Source organism: Stenella coeruleoalba (assembly GCF_951394435.1).
Source record: "Stenella coeruleoalba genome assembly, chromosome: 16".
Lineage (NCBI taxonomy): Eukaryota > Metazoa > Chordata > Mammalia > Artiodactyla > Delphinidae > Stenella > Stenella coeruleoalba.
The window spans coordinates 80,223,964-80,243,399 of record NC_137162.1 but is presented as its reverse complement, the minus strand read 5'-3'; the positions used below and the strand labels follow the sequence as shown (position 1 = coordinate 80,243,399).

The following is a 19,436-nucleotide window of genomic DNA, read 5'->3' as shown; positions in this document are numbered from 1 at the left end:
GCTCAGCTAAAAGGGGCGGTGAGGGCTTCGGCAGGTGCCAAAGCTTTGGCTGCTGGAAAGGTCAGGTTTGCCTGCTGAGGGCAGCTTCTGACTCCCGGGGCCGGCGGGATGTTGCACTGTGTTGGTAGCGGCTGCTGCCCCTCCAAGCCCACCTGCTCCTTGGCTTCGCCCCCCCCTCGCCTGCTCCCCTCACCTTTCTTCCTGATTTCTTCCTCTAGGAACTTTCGTTCCCTGCACTGGGGACTCTCGTGCCTGTTGTCTTGTGCGGAAACAGTCAGGAAGCATGATATTTTTCTCTCTAGTTCTTTTCCCGTCAAATACCTACCTCTCTACTTAAATGCTCAAGAAGCAAGTGAAATACTTCAAATCAAATTCCAGATGATGACTCTGGCTTTGGGTACTGGATCCATATAAAGAATGATTTTTACTTACCTTGCTTAGAGCAGACAGTCCTCGGAGAGCAGTGTGCACATACGGCTTTGACGTCTATCTGCAGGATTATATAAGAAATCGTGTACTGACCGGAATAAGAACTTGAATCGCTTTTTTTTCTTAGTTAAAAAAGAAAGAAAAGCAGACTCTTCCAATATTTTATACTTTGATTACCAAACCCAGACTTCCAACATTCTAGGTAGGAAAATTTCCCAGGCTGCAGGTTCGTATCCATGGGTTTCTTTTCTGAAGCAGAATTTTTTCTCCCATCTCCTGTATTTTACTGGGGACAAAGAAAGGAAAAGGAATTAGTGTTTTGCCTTTATACTTAAAAAAGAAAGAAAGAAAGAAAAGAAAGTTTAAGTAACAGGCAACAAAAATAGGATATTATAGAGAGACGGGTTTTATTATTGGCAATTGGAGTGACCGACTAAAGTAAGCTGAAAGTTTTAGAAACCACATTTAGGCCGGTGACAGCCTTTATTTTTTTGTTGTTTTTTTATTTTTTATTGAAATATAGTTGAGTTACAATGTTGCATTAAGTTCTGCTGTGCAGCCAAGTGGCACCATTATACACATATAGACACTCTTTTTTACATTGTTTTCCATTATGTTTTATCCCAGGTTATTGAATATAGTTCCCTGTTTTGTATAGTAGGACCTTGTTGTTTATCCATCCTTTATGTAATAGTTTACATCTGTTAACCCCAAACTCCCAATGCTTCCCTCCCCTCCCCCGTCCCCCTTGGCAACCACAAGTCTGTTCTCTATGTCTGTGAGTCTGTTTCTGTTGTGTAGCTAAGTTCATTCGTGCCGTATTTTAGATTCCACATATAAGTGATATCATATGGTATCTGTCTTTCTGACTCACTTCACTTAGTGTGCTAATCGCTAGGTCCATCCATGTTGCTGCAAGTGGCATTATTTCGTTCTTTTTTATGGCTGAGTAATATTCCATTGTGTATATGTACCACATCTTCTTTATCCATTCATCTGTCAGTGGACAGTCAGGTTGTTTCCATGTCTTGGCTATTGTAAATAGTGCTGCTATGAACATAGGGGTGCATGGATCTTTTTTTTTTTTTTTTTTTTTTTTGTGGTACGTGGGCCTCTCACTGTTGTGGCCTCTCCTGTTGCGGAGCACAGGCTCCGGACACGCAAGCTCAGCGGCCATGGCTCATGGGCCCAGCCGCTCCGCGGCACATGGGATCTTCCCGGACCGGGGCACGAACCCGTGTCCCCTGCATCGGCAGGCGGACTCTCAACCACTGTGCCACCAGGGAAGCCCCGCATGTATCTTTTTGAATTATGGTTTTGTCCAGATATATGCCCAGGAGTGGAATTGCTGGATCATACAGTAACTCTATTTTTAGTTTTGTTTTTTTTTTTTAAAGGAACAGACTGTCCTTAAATATAATAGTGTTTATTTATTTTTACTTGTTGACAGTTTGCTTTATTTATTTATTTATGGCTGTGTTGGGTCTTCGTTTCTGTGCGAGGGCTTTCTCTAGTTGTGGCAAGCAGGGTCCACTCTTCATCGCGGTGCGTGGGCCTCTCACTATCACCGCCTCTCTTGTTGCGGAGCACAGGCTCCAGATGCACAGGCTCAGTAATTGTGGCTCACGGGCCCAGTTGCTCCGCGGCATGTGGGATCTTCCCAGACCAGGGCTCGAACCCATGTCCCCTGCATTGGCAGGCAGATTCTCAACCACTGTGCCACCAGGGAAGCCCTATTTTTAGTTTTTTGAGGAACCTCCATACTGTTTTCCGTAGTGGCTGCACCAACTTACATGCCCATCAACAGTGTTTCAGCATTCTCTTTTCTCCACACCCTTTCTGGCATTTATTATTTGCAGATTTTTTAATGATGGCCATTCTGACCAGTATGAGGTAGTACCTCACTGTAGTTTTGATTTGTATTTCTCTAATAGTTAGTGATGTTGAGCATCTTTTCCTGTGCCTATTGGCCATCTGTATGTCTTTGGAGAAATGTCTATTTAGGTCTTCTGCCCATTTTTCGATTGGGTTGTTTGTTTTTTTGTTGTTGAGTTGTATGAGCTGTTTGTATATTTTGGAAATTAAGCCCTTGTCAGTCACATTGTTTGCAAATATTTTCTCCCATTCTGTAGGTTGTTTTTTTGTTTTGTTTATGGTTTCTTTTGCTGTGCAAAAGCTTGTAAGTTTGATTAGGTCCCATTTGTTTATTTTTGTGTTTATTTCTATTGCCTTGGGAGACTGACCTAAGAAAACATTGGTATGATTTATGTCATAGAATGTTTTGCCTGTGTTCTCCTCTAGGAGTTGTATGGTGTCTTGTTTTATATTTAAGTCTTTAAGCCATTTTGAGTCTATTTTTGTGCATGGTGTGAAGGTGCGTTCTAGCTTCATTGATTTACATGCAGCTGTCCAGTTTTCCCGGCACCACTTGCTGAAGAGACTTTTTCCCATTTTATTGATATATTCTTGCCTCCTTTGTTGAAGATTAATTAACCATAAGTGTGTAGGGTTTTTGTTTTTTTTTTTTGGTGGTGGCTTATGGGATCTTAGTTCCCGGATCAGGGCTTGAACCCCGGCCCCTGTCAGGGAAAGTGAGGAGTCCTAACCACTCGACTGCCAGGGAATTGGGTAAGTGTGTAGATTTATTTCTGGGCTCTATTCTATTCCATTGATCCATATTCTGTTTTTGTGCCAACACTACGCTGTTTTGATGACTGTAGCTTTGTAGTATAGTCTGAGGTTTGGGAGGGTTATGCCTCCAGGCAGGTGAGAGCCTTTAAACAGACAGACAGTGGGTTAGCTTCTAGTGCCCAGGGTATATGAAAACACAAACTCTGACAATAAGTTAAGGAATATCTATTAAGTGCTTCCTATGTGTGAGAAATTTCACTATCGTTGAAAAATATTTTGAGTTGTTATTTTTAGGTACTGTGAAAAACATAAGAAAAATTATTCTTTGGGCCAGCAGGGCCATGCCTGTGGGTTGGGGAGTAAGAATGTGTCTGGGAGCCGAAAAGCAGCAGCCTGAGGCCAGGCAGAAGCCAGCCTGCTGTGGGGCTCTTGCTGCTCTTCCCCAGGCAGGAGTGGAGGCCAGCCCACCACCATGGGCACATGGGAAATCGACACAGAGTAGATGGTAAACATTCTAGACTCAGTAAGGCTTTTAGAAAGCCCTTGTAGACTTTACTATTGTTGATTTTTCTTTTCATTCCATGGCTACGTCTTCCCTCATTTGACAACATTTACTGTTTTCTTGAGTATTAAAGTTCTACATACTTAAGGTAGAAAATGTGTAAAAAGTATAAAATAAGAAAAGAAAATATGGATAACTCAGTCTTATCACTGAGTTAACCACTTTTAGCATATTTTGTTTCTGCCCTTTTTCTATACCTCGTTTCTTTATTATAGTCATCCAAAATTGGGGAAAATGCCAAATATAGTTTTATAGGTTTGGGCTTTTTCATTTAATACGATTGAGTGACATGGGAATGGTCTCACAACATGATAATCTTCAAAACTGTGATACTTTGGGAATTCCCTGGCGGTCCAGTGGTTAGGACTCCGTGATTCCACTGCAGGAGGCATGGGTTCAATCCCTGGTCGGGGAACTAAGATCCCACAAGTGGTGCGGTGTGGCCAAAAAACAACAACAACAACTGTGATACTTTAATGATTGCATAATATATGGTGGTATGGATTTCCATCTCTGATTTAACTGTTACTCCCTCAGTGTCGGATATTGAATTTATTTATCACTGTTGCAGGTAACTTTGCTGGAAGCCCTCTTTGTGGATCATCCTTTATCCAGCCGTGACTGTCTCCCTGTGGGGGACCTATGGGTGGAATACTGGGTGGAGGGGTGTGAATTTCCAGGGTGTTGCTGTGTGTGTGTGACAGTTGTGTCACTTTGCACGCCCTGCCATGTGCATGTGTGTTTCTCTTGCTGCACTTCTGCCAACACTCAGCACTATACTGACTTTTGATACTAAAACACGTTGCTTTGCTTTGATTTATCTTTTTAAAGTACTAATGAGGTTAAAAGTTTTTCAGTTGTTTTATTGGGTATTTTTAAGAATCTAAGTTGTTTGTTCATTTCCGCATTTTTTTCTTTTAGCTTAAAGAGATCTTTTATAAGGTAAATAACTTTTTTTATTTTTATTGATTCTCTTTTTCAGTTTGTCGCTTTGGTGATTTCCTTTTTTTTTCTTTTTTAATATTGAGAAAGTCTGTTCCTATTCCAAGTTAATATAAAATTTTTTACCTATGTGTTTCTTCTTCTGTGTGCTTTTTTTTTTTTGACATTTTTTTAATCCATCTGGATTTATCTGGAATGTAATATTCAATGAGACTCTCAATTGATTTTCTCCAAATACTTAGCTGGTTTTCCAAAACCGTCTGTTAATAACTCATTTCTCATTAGTTTATGATGCTGCATTTATTATATTAAAAAAATACATGTGTGTGTATAATGTTTTAGGGTTGTCTGTTCTCTTTCGTTGATCTGTTTGATGCTTGCATCAGTACTCTGGTAATTACTTGTATTACTCTTCTTCAAAACAATGTCTTATCCGTTCTTGTTTGCTTATTCTTCCAAATTGTGGCAATGTTGGTGATAATAGTAATGGTGGTGGTAAAGTTACTGAGTTCAAATTATGCTTCAGACACTAACTCATTTAATCCTCAGGACAACACTGTCACTGTTTTCCTGTTTTACAGATGAGGAAACTGAGGCATAGAATAGAAAGTAATTTGCCCAACGACAAACAGCTTATAAGCAGCAGTACTGGTATGAACTGTAATCTGTTACAGAAAGTCTTGTATGAAGTGACTGGAATTTAACAAAAATGTAGTTATTATAATATAAAGAACATCCTCATCTTCCAGACAGTCTTCATTCTCTACAGCCAAAACAGAATCTCTCTCTCTTTCCGTTTCTTTTAAAAAATTTTTTGTAAGGTTATTCATGGATCTTTTGTATTTTCTGATGCTGCTGTAATTAAGATTGCTTTTTCAGTTTTCTAATGATCAAGGCTGTTAGGATAACGCTGGCCTTTTGCATAATGGTCTTTTTGACAGCCACCTTGAACGCTTTATTAGAATTTGATGCAGTATAGGATTTAACATTTTGTTGGTTCCCGGTGTATCTCCTACTCACACAAAACGGTAACAGCAGATTATAAGGTTGTGAAGAACAAGAGACGTCTACTCAAAGCCTTATTTTTTAGGCTGAGCAGTGTCATTTTTGATAAAGATCCGTGGAAGGGATAATGAGCTAGAACCAGAATACCCACTGAAAACCCACACGCTTGGTTGCGTTTTTCTGTTTTGTTCAAAATATGGCTTTCAGTGCATATTCTTTCTGAGAGCAGGATCTGCTTTTGATTCTGAAAGAAGAGTCTGCTTCAGATCTTTGAAACTTCATTTGAAGGTGCGAGATCAACTGTCCAGGGAAAGGTTCTTTTTTTTAATACCTTGACCTGGAAAGGCCACTTAGTATTTCAGGCCACTGAGCTTTAGAAAGAATTTAGAAAAATCGAGTCAGGAGCCGTTCTTGAAAGGCTGACAAGAGCCCAAGCATGCTTTAGAATCTCCTTCGCTGTCAGCAAGCCTGGCATTCGCTTCTTGGTTCCGCCCCACGTTCTGATTCTGTACCTCACGATCACACATACGTATTACAAGATCAGCAAGGGGAATTAGAAGCTATCTGGTGCAGACATGAAAAGTAAAAATTTTTCAGTAAAAGCATTCCTGCAGTGAATCAAAATAGGAAGAAGAACTGCAAGCATCGTATAAGGTTGGCTCCTTAGTTCACCGTGCAGGCTTTGTCGTGGCCGCCCTTCCGGTGATCTCCCGGGTTCCACCGGGCAGGTGGGCTGCTCATCACTTCCCACTGCCGGCCGGGGTGCAGTTCTGTGCGGTTAGATGCCAAGCCGGCTGCTGCCCTGGGTTTCCTCTCCTTCGCGTGACTCTTCTGCACCCCCTCCCAAGAAGCACGGGGAAGTCACGTGCTCCGGAAGTGTGCCTGGAGAAGGATGTGTGCGACTGGCCTTTCTTTCTCCCTCTGACCACCCGCTCTGTCCTTCCTCCTGGCCCTTGTCCTGTGCACATCGGTCTGAAGCCCTGTGCGCCGTCAGAAGGAAGCTCTCATGCCAGGAGTTGGTGCTTTTCTTGAACCAGATACTGAGAAAGTATGCATGTGAGTGTTTTCTTTTTTTGTATTGAGTCTTAACTTTTAAAAACTTTATTTGGATATAATTTTACTCCTAGAGAACCTTGTAAAGATAAGGATAGTGCAAGACCCCCTGTGGACTTGGTATCCAGAGTCACCTATTTTTAACATTTGCCCTGTTTATTCCCTCTCTCTTCTTGTGTGTGTGTGTGTCTGTATGTTTGTATAAACATATAAATTGGGGGAGGACCATTTGAGAGTATGTTGTAATCATCACAGTACGTAAGTCCTAAACGTGCAGTATTTTTCCCGAAGCGTAAGGATGTGCTGTTACGTAATTGGCACAGTTGTCAACCTCAGTCAGTTTACTGAGAAAATCCTTTGATCTACCCTGCCCCTCATATGCTGGTTTTATAAGTTGACTTAACAGTGTTGTTCGTAACATTTCTTTTCCTTCAGTCTAGAGCCAGGCATTACCTTTAGTTGTCGTGTCTTGATAGCCTCCTTTAATGTGGAACATTTCCACAGTCATTTTTTTTGTCCTTTGTGACAGTGACATTTTTGAAGAGTGCAGCTCTATTTTAATAGGATGTTCCTCTTTTGGGGCTTTCTGATGGTTCCTTGTGATTGGGTTCAGCTGGAATTCTGTAGTGTGTGGTGAGGCATCCTTCCTGGCCTCTCATCTGGAGGCATGTGATGGTTGGTGATGGTAATTTGATTACCCGATCAAGGAATTGACCAGTTTCTTCCCTGTACGTTTATTCTTTTTTTCCTTTGAACTAGTAGCTGTGAGTAGGGAGCTGTTTATGACCAAGCACATCCTCCTCAGCACAATTTCTCCCAGTTAATTTTTCTAATTTATTTATTTGCGGTACGCGGGCCTCTCACCTCTGTGGCCTCTCCCGTCACGGAGCACAGGCTCCAGACGCGCAGGCTCAGCGGCCGTGGCTCACGGGCCCAGCCGCTCTGCAGCATGTGGGATCTTCCCGGACCAGGGCACGAACCTGTGTCCCCTGCATCGGCAGGCGGACCCTCAACCACTGCGCCACCAGGGAAGCCCTTTTCTAATACTTTATAAACTTTATTAGGTTATCTTAAGATAATAACTTTCTCTTGAGTCTTCAACTGGAAAGCAAATTTAGCTACCCCGTTTTGAAATACTTTCTATAGCAAGGTGAAACAAACATAAAATCACTGTACATTCAAAAACTGAACAAGACAAATCCATAAAGATTGATTTTTCCCTGATCTAAGCTGTACTCCTCTCCTCTCTTTGTATCCATTTACCTCATTAGTTAGAAAAAAAAAGTCGTCACCATTTCACTGTAGCAAAAATTATCAACTTTTATCTCCTTCAGAGAATTTCTAATAGAAGGTTATCAGGCATCAAAAATACCAAACTTTTATCAAAAGCTTAAGTAGTGATTAAAATTTTTACTAAGCAATTGAAATTTAAAAAAAACAGTTATTGTAAACACCGTCAGCTGATAAGGAGGATTTAGAAGGTAGTACAGGCATACCTCGTTGTCTTGTGCTTTGCAGATACTGCCTTTTTTTACAAACTGAAGGTTTGCGGCCTCCAAGCATTCAAGTGAAAGGAAGAGTTGCACGTCTTTTCACTTTTCAAAAGCTGGAAATGATTAAGCTCAGCGAGGAAGGTACGTTGAAAGCCGAGACAGGCAGAAAGCTATGCCTCCTGTGCCAGTTAGCCAAGCTGTGAGTGCAAAGGAAAAGTTCTTGAAGGAAATTAAAAGTGAACACACAAATGATAAGAAAGCAGAGCACCCTTACTGCTGATAGGAAGAAAGTTTTAGTGTTTGGAGAGAGGATCAAAACAGCGACAACATTCCATTAAGCCAGAGCGTAATCCAGAGCAAAGCCCTAACTCTCTTCAGTTCTTTGAGGGTTGAGAGAGGTGAGGAAACCGCAGAAGAAGAGCTTGAAGCCAGCAGAGGTTGGTTCATGAGGTTTGAGGAAAGAAGCTGTCTCCATAACATGAAAGTACAGGGTAAAGCGCCAGGTGCTGATGCCCAAGCTGCAGCAAATTCTCCAGAAGGTCTAGCTGAGATATTCATGAAGGTGGCTACACCAAACAACAGATTTTCAATGTAGAAGAAACAGCCTTCTGTCGGAAGAAGATGCCACATAGGACCTTCATAGCTGGAGAGGAGAAGTCAATGCCTGGCTTCAAAGCTTCAAAGGACAGGCTGACTCTCTTGGTAGGGGCCAGTGCAGCTGGTGACTTGAAGTTGAAGCCAGTGTTTATTTACCATTCTGGAAATCCTAGAGCCCTTAAGAATTATGCGAAATCTACTCTTCCTGTGCTCTGTACGTGGAATAACAAAGCCTGGTGACAGCACATCTGTTGACAACATAGTTTGCTGAATATATGAAGCCCACTGCTGAGACCTACTGCTCAGAAAAAAAGATTCCTTTCAAAATTGACAATGCACCTGGTCACCCAAGAGCTCTGATGGAGAAGCTGGAGATTCATGTTTTCTTCATGCCTGCTCAGAAAACATCCATTCTACAGCCCATGGATCAAAGAGTAACTTCAACTTTTAGGTCTTATTATTTAAGGAATATATTTTGTAAGGCTATAGCTGCCAGAGATAGTGATTCTTCTGATGGATCTGGGCAAAGTCAATTGAAAACCTTCTGGAAAGGATTCACTGTTCTAGATGCCATTAAGAATGTTCATGATTCATGGGAAGAGGTCAGAATATCAACATTAACAGGAATTTGAAAGAAGTTGCTTCCAATCCTCATGGGTGACTTTGAGGGGTTCAAGACCTCAGTGGATGATCCAGTGATTCCACTTTTGGAGGTTCATCCTAATGAGAGAGTCAAATGTGTGTATAAGGATATTCTGTGCAGCGTTTTAATAAAAGCCATAATATTGAAAAAAAAAGACCTCAGTGGAGGAAGTAACCACAGATGTGGTGGAAACAGCAAGAGAACTAGAAGTGGAGCCTGAAGATGGGACTGAACTGCTGCCATCGCAGGATACAACTTTAATGGATGAGGAGTTGCTTCTTATGGACGAGCAAGAAAAGAGGTTTCTTGAGATGGAAGCTACTCCTGGTGAAGATGCTGTGAGATTGTTGACATGACAACAGAGATTTAGGGTATTCCATAAACTTAGTCGATAAAGCAGTAGCAGGGTTTGAGAGGATTGACTCCAATTTTGAAAGAAGGTCTATGCTGTCAAACAGCATTGCCTGCTGCCGAGAAATCATTCATGAAAGCAGGAGCCAATCAATGCGACAGACCTCATTGTTGTCTTATTTTAAGACATTGTCATGGCCACCCCACCCTTCAGCAACCACCGTCCGGATCGGTCAGCAGCCTTCAGCACTGAGGCAAGACCGTCCACCGGCAGAAAGATTACTCCTTGCTAAAAGCTCAGATGATGGTTAGCAGTTTTTAGTAATAAAGTATTTTTTAATTAAGGTACGTACATCGTTCTTTTAGACATAATGCGATTGCACACTTTTTAGATGCACCAAGAAACTAAAAAATTCATGCGACTCACCTTAGTGTGATACTGGCTTTATTCCGGGTGCCTGGAAGCGAGCTCCGCATCTCGCCGAGGTAAGCCTGTGCACATTGGGATACCCGCTCCTGTCTTCTCTACTGTGTGCAAAGAGGTGAGCTCCTGGCAGAGGGTAGAGGCCCCTTCACCTGCAGGGCCATTCTCTGTACGTGATAAAATGAGGTTGGTGATATTTTTGCTCTGGGACCCCAAATAGGTAGGGTTTTTTGAGTAATATAATTAATCCAAAAAAATAGCGTTTTTGTGGCTATACCTCTGTAGGGCCCTAGAAACTAAGGCACTCTTCCTTCTCTCATTGGCGAGAAAAGTGGTTTCTTCATGGTGAGATGACTTTCTGAGACTCAGTTCTTTCCTTAGTTCATGTGGAAACTGTGCAGATGGAATTGCCTACGGTGGGTGGCAGAGGCCATGGAGTTGGGTGATACTGGGTCAGCCTCCCCAGCCCTGTCCCTTGGGAGCTCGGGGACTGGATGAGTCACTTACCCCCTGGCTTCCCTTCCTTCGTTGTAGCGCAGAGATGTCGATGTCTGCTACGTGAAGTTATTAGGACTGAAGGCGGTCATGCTTGTAAAGTGTGTTAGTCCCGGCTGCCAGGAGGTGCAGAGCATAGGGATGGTTATGGTCACTTTTCTTGAGAAGTTGAGGGAGGTGATGGGCGCAGGACCTTGGGAGGACGTCACATCAACAGTCTGATTTGTGTTCGCTGGGAACCGGGGCCCGTCATGGGACCCACGAGCCCAAACATCTAGTCTGGTCCCACGGCGCTGGGATCACGAGGGGGACTGGGTTCTTGATCCCCCTGGGCTGACAGTCAGCCCCAGGGTCCTTCTCGTAGCTTGGAAGATGCCAAGGCGCTCTGCGGTCAGGTGCTGGTGTGGAGCCGGGGGAGGCCCGTGGGGACACCAGGAAGAGCCTCAGGACCAGCCTCCGGCACGTGGTGGGAGCAGCTCTGCCCCGCGCGTGCTCAGTGCCGCGGGGCGCACAGGGCCGCCTGAACGCCTCGTCCTGGCCGCCAGCCTGGCGTTTTACTCCCCGGGGACACGCAGCCGACATGCCACCAGACTGCTGAGGGATCCTAAAACTTTAAAGCTTGGAATAAACACACATAAAAGTCTAACTGGAGCCCTGCCTTACAGCTAATGACTTAAGAGGGTCGAGGAACTTGCTCAGCCTTGGCCGCTGTTGGCACCATTTGCCTTTCCAGCTTCCCCAGAACTTGTGGCTATTCAGGGGGCAGGGCTCCAGTTCTGTTGCCTACCTTCTGGCCGACGGCCGCCTGGTTCCCTCCCGTCACTTCTGAGACTTGCTGTCCCAGACAGGCGAGCTCAGAAGCCAGTCTGTGTCTGATGTTTAAAAAAAAACAAATGGCAACCTTAATACCACTGGAAATATGTATTATTTAAATAATTCAGAATAAGGCAAAGGCAACTTTAATTAGCTTTTTCTTCGTTCAGTATTTTGGTTGAAGGAAATTGCTTATTTTATGTTTACATTTTCTTTGTATCCTTAAAAGTCCACATAAGGATGAAACAAAGGACCAAAAGAATCACACTGTTTTTCAGCTCTCCAGCAAAGCTGATACGGAGGTATTTCATTGTCGCTCTAAATTGATTTACTCTTTCTGGAAAGCAAGCTAGCTGGGTGTAACCAAAGCTATAACATTATTCATAACTTCTCTCACTCCTGGCTTATCAACGTTAGGACTCTATCCCAAGAAAATATCTTCTCCCTCAGAACCAACATAGGGACTGAAATATGCTTTGCACAGAGAAGGTTTTCCCACTCTTTGTGACAGTGAAAATGTATAACGAGCTGAAATGCAAGCACAGGAGCAGAGCGTGGGGATTGGCACAGAGGACCGCAGTGATGCCGCCTGAGTTGTCTTCTGCGGGGAGGGGATGCCCGGAGAACGGCTGCTCCCATAGGGTGTGCTCAGTGCTTTTAACCACGTGGCCCAGAGCCACCCAGAGTCCTGCACGGGCTCCTTACTCCGTACCCACGGCTGGAACCCACGGCCGGAAACGGGGAAGCCGGAGCCAGGCTACTGATGGTTTTCAAACCTGGGCCCTAGTGCTGTACCCCTGTGTCTTCATCAACTCAGAAGAGCATTTAGAATAATGGAAAACAGGGTGAATGGTCACTGAGTTTTTTTTGTTTCCTTTTAAAATTGAAACAATTTCTTTCCATGTAGAAAGGAAACAATTCTGAACATAATTGTAGTTCTTTTATTAAGCTCATTCATATATGTTCATGTGTTATTCAGAAAAACAGGCTGACTGTTTACAGGTGTCTGAGTGGCTTAGCCTCTGACATCTGTCTCAACTGAGCGTGAATAACTCAATTTTTCATTAAAAGTCCCAGCCTTTTTGAGATTCCTATAGTTTCTGGATAAAGAAAGTCCCTAATTCTGGACAGAATGGGGATTTTATATAAGCTAAGGTTTTAAAATGAGCATTTCCAGTTGGTAGAAAATAATGTCTACGTGTGTGTCCGGAAGTTTAAATGATGTAGGTGAGCTCTCATTGGTGCACGTCGCAGAGAAAGGCAGGCAGGGTGGCTGTGGAGCCGTGTGCTTTATCGTGGGCCTGCTCACGTGTATCTGACCGCCCGCGTACGTGCACCCACTAAACACAGAGCCATGGGTGCTCACGCATGCTTTGATGTTGTTTCTCTCGGAACTAACCGCTTTCAAAACTGTCGTTCTGATGTGCTGGAGTGGAGTTCTGTTTGCTGTTTAGATTGTAGCCTCCAGAAAGACAGCGTCCACAGGTATTCATAGTCTCTGGGGGCAGCAAAATGCCCCAGACACTCCTTACTCAGAGGCAGGTCAGTTGGGATGGCTCACTGTTGTGGGAGTGTCTGTTTTTATGCTGACACACGGGTGGCCGATAGCTGTTTTCTTTCTCCCCAGTTTGACTGCGTTGGGTCTTCGTTGCTGCGCGTGGGCTTTCTCTAGTTGCAGCGAGCGGGGGCTGCTCTTTGTCGCGGTGCACGGGCTTCTCATCGCAGTGGCTTCTCTTGTTGTGGAGCACGGGCTCTAGGCGAGCAGGCTCAGTAGTTGTGGCGCACGGTCTCTGTAGTGGTGGCTCACGGGCTCTACGGCGCAGGCTCGGTAGTTGTGGTGCACGGGTTTAGTTGCTCCGCGGCATGTGGGATCTTCCCGGACCAGGGATCAAACCCGTGTCCCCTGCAGTGGCAGGCGGATTCTTAACCACTGCGCCACCAGGGAAGCCCTGGCATTCATTTTTTGAAGAAAATGTTGAAATAGGAACTGACCCCTCACTCTCCCTCGCTTAGCTGCCCTGCCAGTGCAGGGCCACATCAGCTGCCTCAGCCCAGCTTTGCGCTGTTCAACTCCATGGGAAGGAAAAAGATGAATACAGCGTCATCTCTGCCTCTAGCGGGGAGACGGGGCAGCTATGTGTATACAAACGCACGCAGGTCCACCCAGAGGTGAACGGGAAGTGATGAGCAACACAGAAGCCTGGGTGCTTGTTTAGACCTCTCTCGCACGACGACAGTGGGCCCCTTCCTGGTCTTTCTGCCAATAAAAGGAGTGGAAAAATATGTTATATGTATTTGATAATAAGCAGGAGAATTAAGAGTACCACTTACAGAAAAGTTTGAAAACCACTGCTCTAAGGCTTCCCTCCAATCCCATGCTGTCTGTTCCAAAAGAAGTCCCCCCTGTCTTCCTGAATCCACACAGTGAGCAGCCTTTCAAGCACAATGTGTGATCCTGACTTTGAGTCTCAGCCTTTGGACAGCATCCCACCCCTCTGTGCACCATACGAGGCTCCAGGATCTGCCCTCAGCCCCATCTGTCACTGGTCACCATATGCACGCCACCCATGGCCACACTGTGTAAGAGCTTTGGTATTTAGAACTGGAGCAAAATCTAGCTTAACTTAGCCATTCATTCTGAGAATGTATTGATGTTAGTATTTAAGGAATCTGAGAACTTACAGTGAAAAGTACTTTGTAAATCAGCTTTACATACCGTTTTCAAAATAATCATTTATATAAAGATATAGAAATGTATTTGTCACTCAGCATTCACTGAAGTGCTTATTGTATGTTCTATTGTGTCCCTGCTGTGGAAAAACTACTGAAAGTCCTATCAGCTTTCTCTGGGAAGGCTTTCTAGAGAGGACATGTGTATTAGTTCCCTGTTGCTGTGTAACAAATTACCCCAAGATCTAGCAGTTTAAAACAACGAACACTTATAATCTCACAGTTTCCCTGGATCAGGAATCCAGGAACGGCTTTGCTGAATGGTTCAGGCTCAGGGTCTCTCATGAAGCTACAGTGCCCTGAGGCTTCCAAGTTCACGGTCATGGTTGCTGGGAGGCCTGAGATCCTCCCTGGCTGTTGACATGAGGCCTCAGTTCCTTATCACCTGGACCTCACCGTCAGCTGCCTGCGTGTCCTCGCAACATGGCAGGCATCTTCCCTGTGAGCAGGTGATCCAGGATAGGTGGATGGATGGATGGATGAATGGATAGAGATTGAGACCAAGACAGAAACAGCAGTCTCTTTTGCGTGCTGTCAGTCTCTGGTGATCACACAGACCCACCTTGGTACTGTGGGGAGGGGTCTGCACAGGGTGCACATCCCAGGAGCTGGGAATAATGAGGACTCTTGGAGGCTGGCTGCCCCACCTCTTCCTAGAGGGTTCTTCAAGGACATAGTGGAAGTGCATCGGTATAAAGACACTAGCAGGGGAAGCTGAGATTAAAGGGCACACAACGTGCTCACTTTTTTTTTTTTTTAACCAGGACTCCTTCTCTTTTCATTTTCATTCCTTTCCACCGACCCTCGTAGCGCAGATTGGGAAATACACAGGCATCTGGCCGCAGCGGTCACCCCCTCCCAGCAGACAGGCCATCATACAACTCAAAATCGAAACAACTGACAAGGGCTCCCAGGCCTGCTGCCTCAGTTCCTCTAAGCCTGCTTATTGCCTGGGTGTCTATAAATACAAAGCTTGGTCGTTATCAGGGCCCTTCCAGAAGAGCGGAAATCGCCAGGGAGACTGGGTGCTCAGGGAACGGAGTTTTCTGGGTGCTGTGGTCTCCAGGGGAGCTCCCCTGGATTCTCCCGCCAGTTGATTGCTCTGGGTGGACGGAGAGACGGCCTCCTGCTTCCCGAAGTGGGGCTGCCTTCCCTGCTCTGACGGTCAGTTGGTGAGTGGCGGGGGAGGGGGACCCCTGGGCCCGTTGCCTCATGTGACCTGGTGTCCCAGTTAGTGTCTCTGTCATCCTCAGGCAGGTCCCAGAGGTGGCCCGGGGCAGAGCGTGTGTGTCATCGACGAGGTGGGGAAGATGGAGCTCTTCAGTCAGCCGTTCATCCAGGCCGTTCGCCAGGTGCTGTCCACCCTGGGGACTGTCGTCCTTGGCACCATCCCAGTACCCAAAGGAAAACCGCTGGCCCTCGTGGAAGAGATAAGAACCCGAAACGACATTAAGGTGTTCAGTGTGAGTACCCCCGGGCCTCTCTACCCGCAGGCGTGGAGCGGGTGCCCTGAAACAGCACGTGGCTCTAGATACACCTTTGGCTTTGAGTTAGTGGTATTTTTTTCCTCTCGCGGCAGAATATAGGTGAGTTACAGAAGCGAAGTTACACCTCTGCTGGATGCCAAAGCAGACGTGCCTGCGGGGAGCCGCCCGAGGCGTCCGCCCCTCCTGCGGTGCCCTCCTCACCGGGCGCCGGGGCCTTGCCAGCATCAGCGGCAGGCAGCAGTGCTCTGGGCCTGAGCGCATCTCCCCCAGGGCGATGAGGGTGCAGAGGCAAGTGAGTGCCGTCTCCTTTTAAAGGTCTCCCTCTGAAACTGGCTGCCTCCTGCTGTGGGGAGAAGCTGCGGCTACAGTTTGAAGCACAGTCTCCGATGCTGTAGAGTAGCACCGTCCAGAGAAGTGTCCACGAGGGTGGAAGTGTGCTGTCTGCAGCGTGCGGTGCCGTGGCCATCAGCCACACGGGACGATTTACATTTAAACTAAACGGAATTAAGTTAGAGGAATCTGTTCCTCAGTCACACTGGCCACGTGTCAGGTACCCAGCTGGTGAGACACCCTGCCCAGAACAGGTGAATCAGGCTCTGGGCGCAGCCCAGGAACTTGTCTTCGCCAGCCCTCGGGGGCTCTGGGGCCCCTGCAGTGGGAGAAGCCCTGGGGTGGAGCATGTGTGGAGGACGCGTACGTCAGGGGCAGCGTCCGGGCCGGTTGTCAGGGGCTCTGGTGGCACTGCCGGCGCTTTGCCCGCAGACCTGCCCGTCTCTCCCGCCGTCTCTCTGTGCCCCTCTTTGCCAGGCACTGTCCTCCCTGTGCCGCCTCGGTTGGTTTGCATCAGTGCGGCCACGTCGCTCTGCTGTCCCTCTCCGCCAGCCCTCTGCCGGCGCCAGGTGAAACAGTGGGGCTGGCAGGGCCACTTCTGTGGGAGGGCCGGGCGTGTGCTCTAGCTGCAGAGAGCCAGTGAGCGCCTCACACCGCTGGTTACTTGTCCCCAGGGCCGGCTGGCCCCAGGGGGACATCCCCACGTTGTCACCCAGGTGTCCAGGGTACCTTTGGGGCAGCAGACAGCCGCCAGGATGATTAGCCCAGCCAGACTTGGAGGGATCTGTGCGCGCTGCTGCGTTCGTTTATCCTCACTTGGTGAATATGGATTGAGCATCTCCTGTGCGCCCGGCCTCACACTACGTCTTGGTGGTGAACCAGACAGACCGCGTCTTTGTCCTCATGGAGCCGACATTCTCATGGAGGGGCTCGATGAGAGAAACGCAAGCAAGCATGTAGGCAATGGCAGATGTGGATAAATGCAACACCAGGGCACGGTGGTCCCTGGGGACCGGCGGTGGGGGAGGAGGTGGCGAACCGGGGAGGCCTGAGAGCCAGGCAGGGTCACTTCCTCGGTGGACATGGGCCTTGTCTGCGGAGTTATATGTCACCTCCTCTATCCGTTATTTCACGTGGCTTCCGTATTAGAGTCTTTGGTTGTGATTGTCGAGTTTCTGTGGAAATAGAGACAATGGATAATGAGAGATCATGAAAGACAATTAGTCTTCAGGTCAGACAGCTTCCAGGCTGGAGGGCTGGGGAAGCGCTGATGCTAAAGTCCAAGGCCTGGCTGTCTCTGCAGACTAATAACCCTGCAGTGGGACTGCGGTTGACTCTCACGTCCAGAAACCAGTGCTGTATATTAAGACACCACCACGTTTTCTCCTCTCTAAGCTAGGAGGTTATTCTCTAGGCAAGGTAATCCTGGCTCCTAATGATGTAAAGTGATTAGCTTCTGGTTAATTCTGTAAGCGACCCCGTTATTCTTGTCTTTCTTGTGTTCCTCTGGGGCTCGTGTGATCTTTTGGTGCGTATTTTATAAACGAAGAATCTTATTTTCCTTATCTGCAAATTTAGGGGCTGGATTAGATACTTCTTTGGTCCTTTCCCTTTCTAATATGCAGCAAAGTCACCTGAATTCATTTTTGAGAGCATCCTTTGCATCCGACGCTTAGTCCATGGTACAAGCACACGTGAGGTGTATTCCCTTCCCTCAAGAAAAACAGACCAAGGGACAGTCCAAATCTGGAGGTGGGAAGAGAGATTTGTGTGAACAGGAGTAGGGAGAGTTGTCCGGAAGGAAGTGGTTCTTGGCTGGGTTTTTGAAGGGGGAAGTGGGGAAACGAAGGAACATTCCAGATCAGGATTATGCTATGTAAAATGCGGAGGGCAGCTTCCCTGTGCTGACAGATGATGTGGAGATGGGACTGAGGTCATGATATTGGGAAAGTATTCACAATAACTCAGAAGTTATTCACATTATCTAGACTGTTCTTCTTAACAGGGTCAGGTAAACAGAGCCTTACTTTTCAGAAAAACCCCTGAGGACACTTCCAGTCCTAGACAAAGTGGGATAGACACACTGCTCCCTGTCGCTCCTCCTAAGTCAGATAAAAACCTTGGACGTTGTACATAAAACAGACATAAGAAGACCTGAATGGTAGAGGGAAGAAGGCGCACTGGCCAGGGACCCCAGGGAGAGCACGAGAGACACGATTGGAAATCACTTGTCATTCCAAGAACCAGGAAAATCAGCCAGAGTGAGAGAAACAGCCGACATGCCAACAGCAAGACGTCATAGATGTTGGAATTATAGGGCAGAGATTTTCAAACAGCCATCATAAAAATGCCTCAGTGAGCAATTACAAACCCACTGGAAACAAATGAAAAATAGAAATTCTCAGCCAAGAAATTGAAAGCTTCAGCAAAGATACAGAAGCTGTAAGGAAGAATGAAGTGAGCATTTTAGAATGTAAAATAGCGTAACTGACGCCAGAGTCCGTGGGTAGACCCGCCAGCAGAATGGAGATGACAGAGGATGGAGTCAGTGAACCTGAGGGTGAAACGGTAGAAACTGCCCAGGAAAGAACAGACTGAAAAAATAAAATCCAGGGCCACAGGGACCTCTGGAATTCAGTAATATAGAAACTTCTATCCTGGTGCAGGTTCAGGCGTCGAAGCTTCTCTTCCCGAAAATTATGTTTCCCTCTCAGAAGTTTGGTTAAATGTTTTCCTAATTTCTTCTGTAGTTTAATGCCAAGTGTAGCCACTGAAAACTGTTATAAATTTATTTCAATATTAGGTTATGGGAGACCACATGTCAGAAAACATTTAATGGTAATGTCAGTGCTACAGAAACGAGAGGTGAAGACCTTCACGGGTCCAGATTCCAGCAGGAGCTCTCGTACTGCTTTCATCCTTCTCTGACTCACAACGTGAAAAAATATGTCTCTCCCTGCCTGTCACTTCTAACAAAAAAATGTGAGCTTGGTCGTGCTGGTGGCATTTCCAAAGCATATTTCACTTGATTTCCTGTGAAGTCTCTCCTTCATGAAGATGCTGGAGAATGTTGTCCCCCGAGGGGACAGGAGAGAGGAGAGACGCCCGGAGTCTCAGGAACGGGGATTGAGCTGCCAGGGTGGCCGCCAGTCCTGGGGCACCTGGGGGAGGTGCTGAGGTCCATCAGCGCGTCGGGGACGTCACGGCAGCCTGGTCATCAGTGACAGCTGGCGGGCCTTGTCCGAGGTTGTTCGGTTAGTAGGGGCACAGCCAGGATTCAGACCTCGGTCTGTTGACTCCCAAGCCTGAGCGTTACCGTAGCCCTGATGTGTGTTACCTTCGTGGGTAGGGGTGGTTCAGATGATTTGAAATCTAAGATCCCTGGAAAGTACTTGGTCTTTCTACTTTAGAAAAATGTTACTGTAACTAAAATCTGTTCTACTGTTCTGAA

At 46.3% G+C, this 19,436-nt stretch overlaps 1 protein-coding gene across 2 annotated transcripts in view; it reads left to right on the top strand.

Moving 5' to 3' along the window:
• The window catches only part of NTPCR (nucleoside-triphosphatase, cancer-related), a 39,291-nt gene that overhangs the window by 10,942 nt on the left and 8,913 nt on the right, over nt 1-19,436 (top strand). For both annotated transcript variants that reach the window (XR_013824283.1, XM_079900246.1), the window contains exon 4: nt 15,422-15,631. Coding sequence is in view for 1 of the 2 variants with exons in the window: in XM_079900246.1 (XP_079756372.1) it covers nt 15,422-15,631 (210 nt within the window). In the remaining variant the exon portion in view is untranslated. The remainder of the gene's footprint in view (nt 1-15,421; nt 15,632-19,436) is intronic.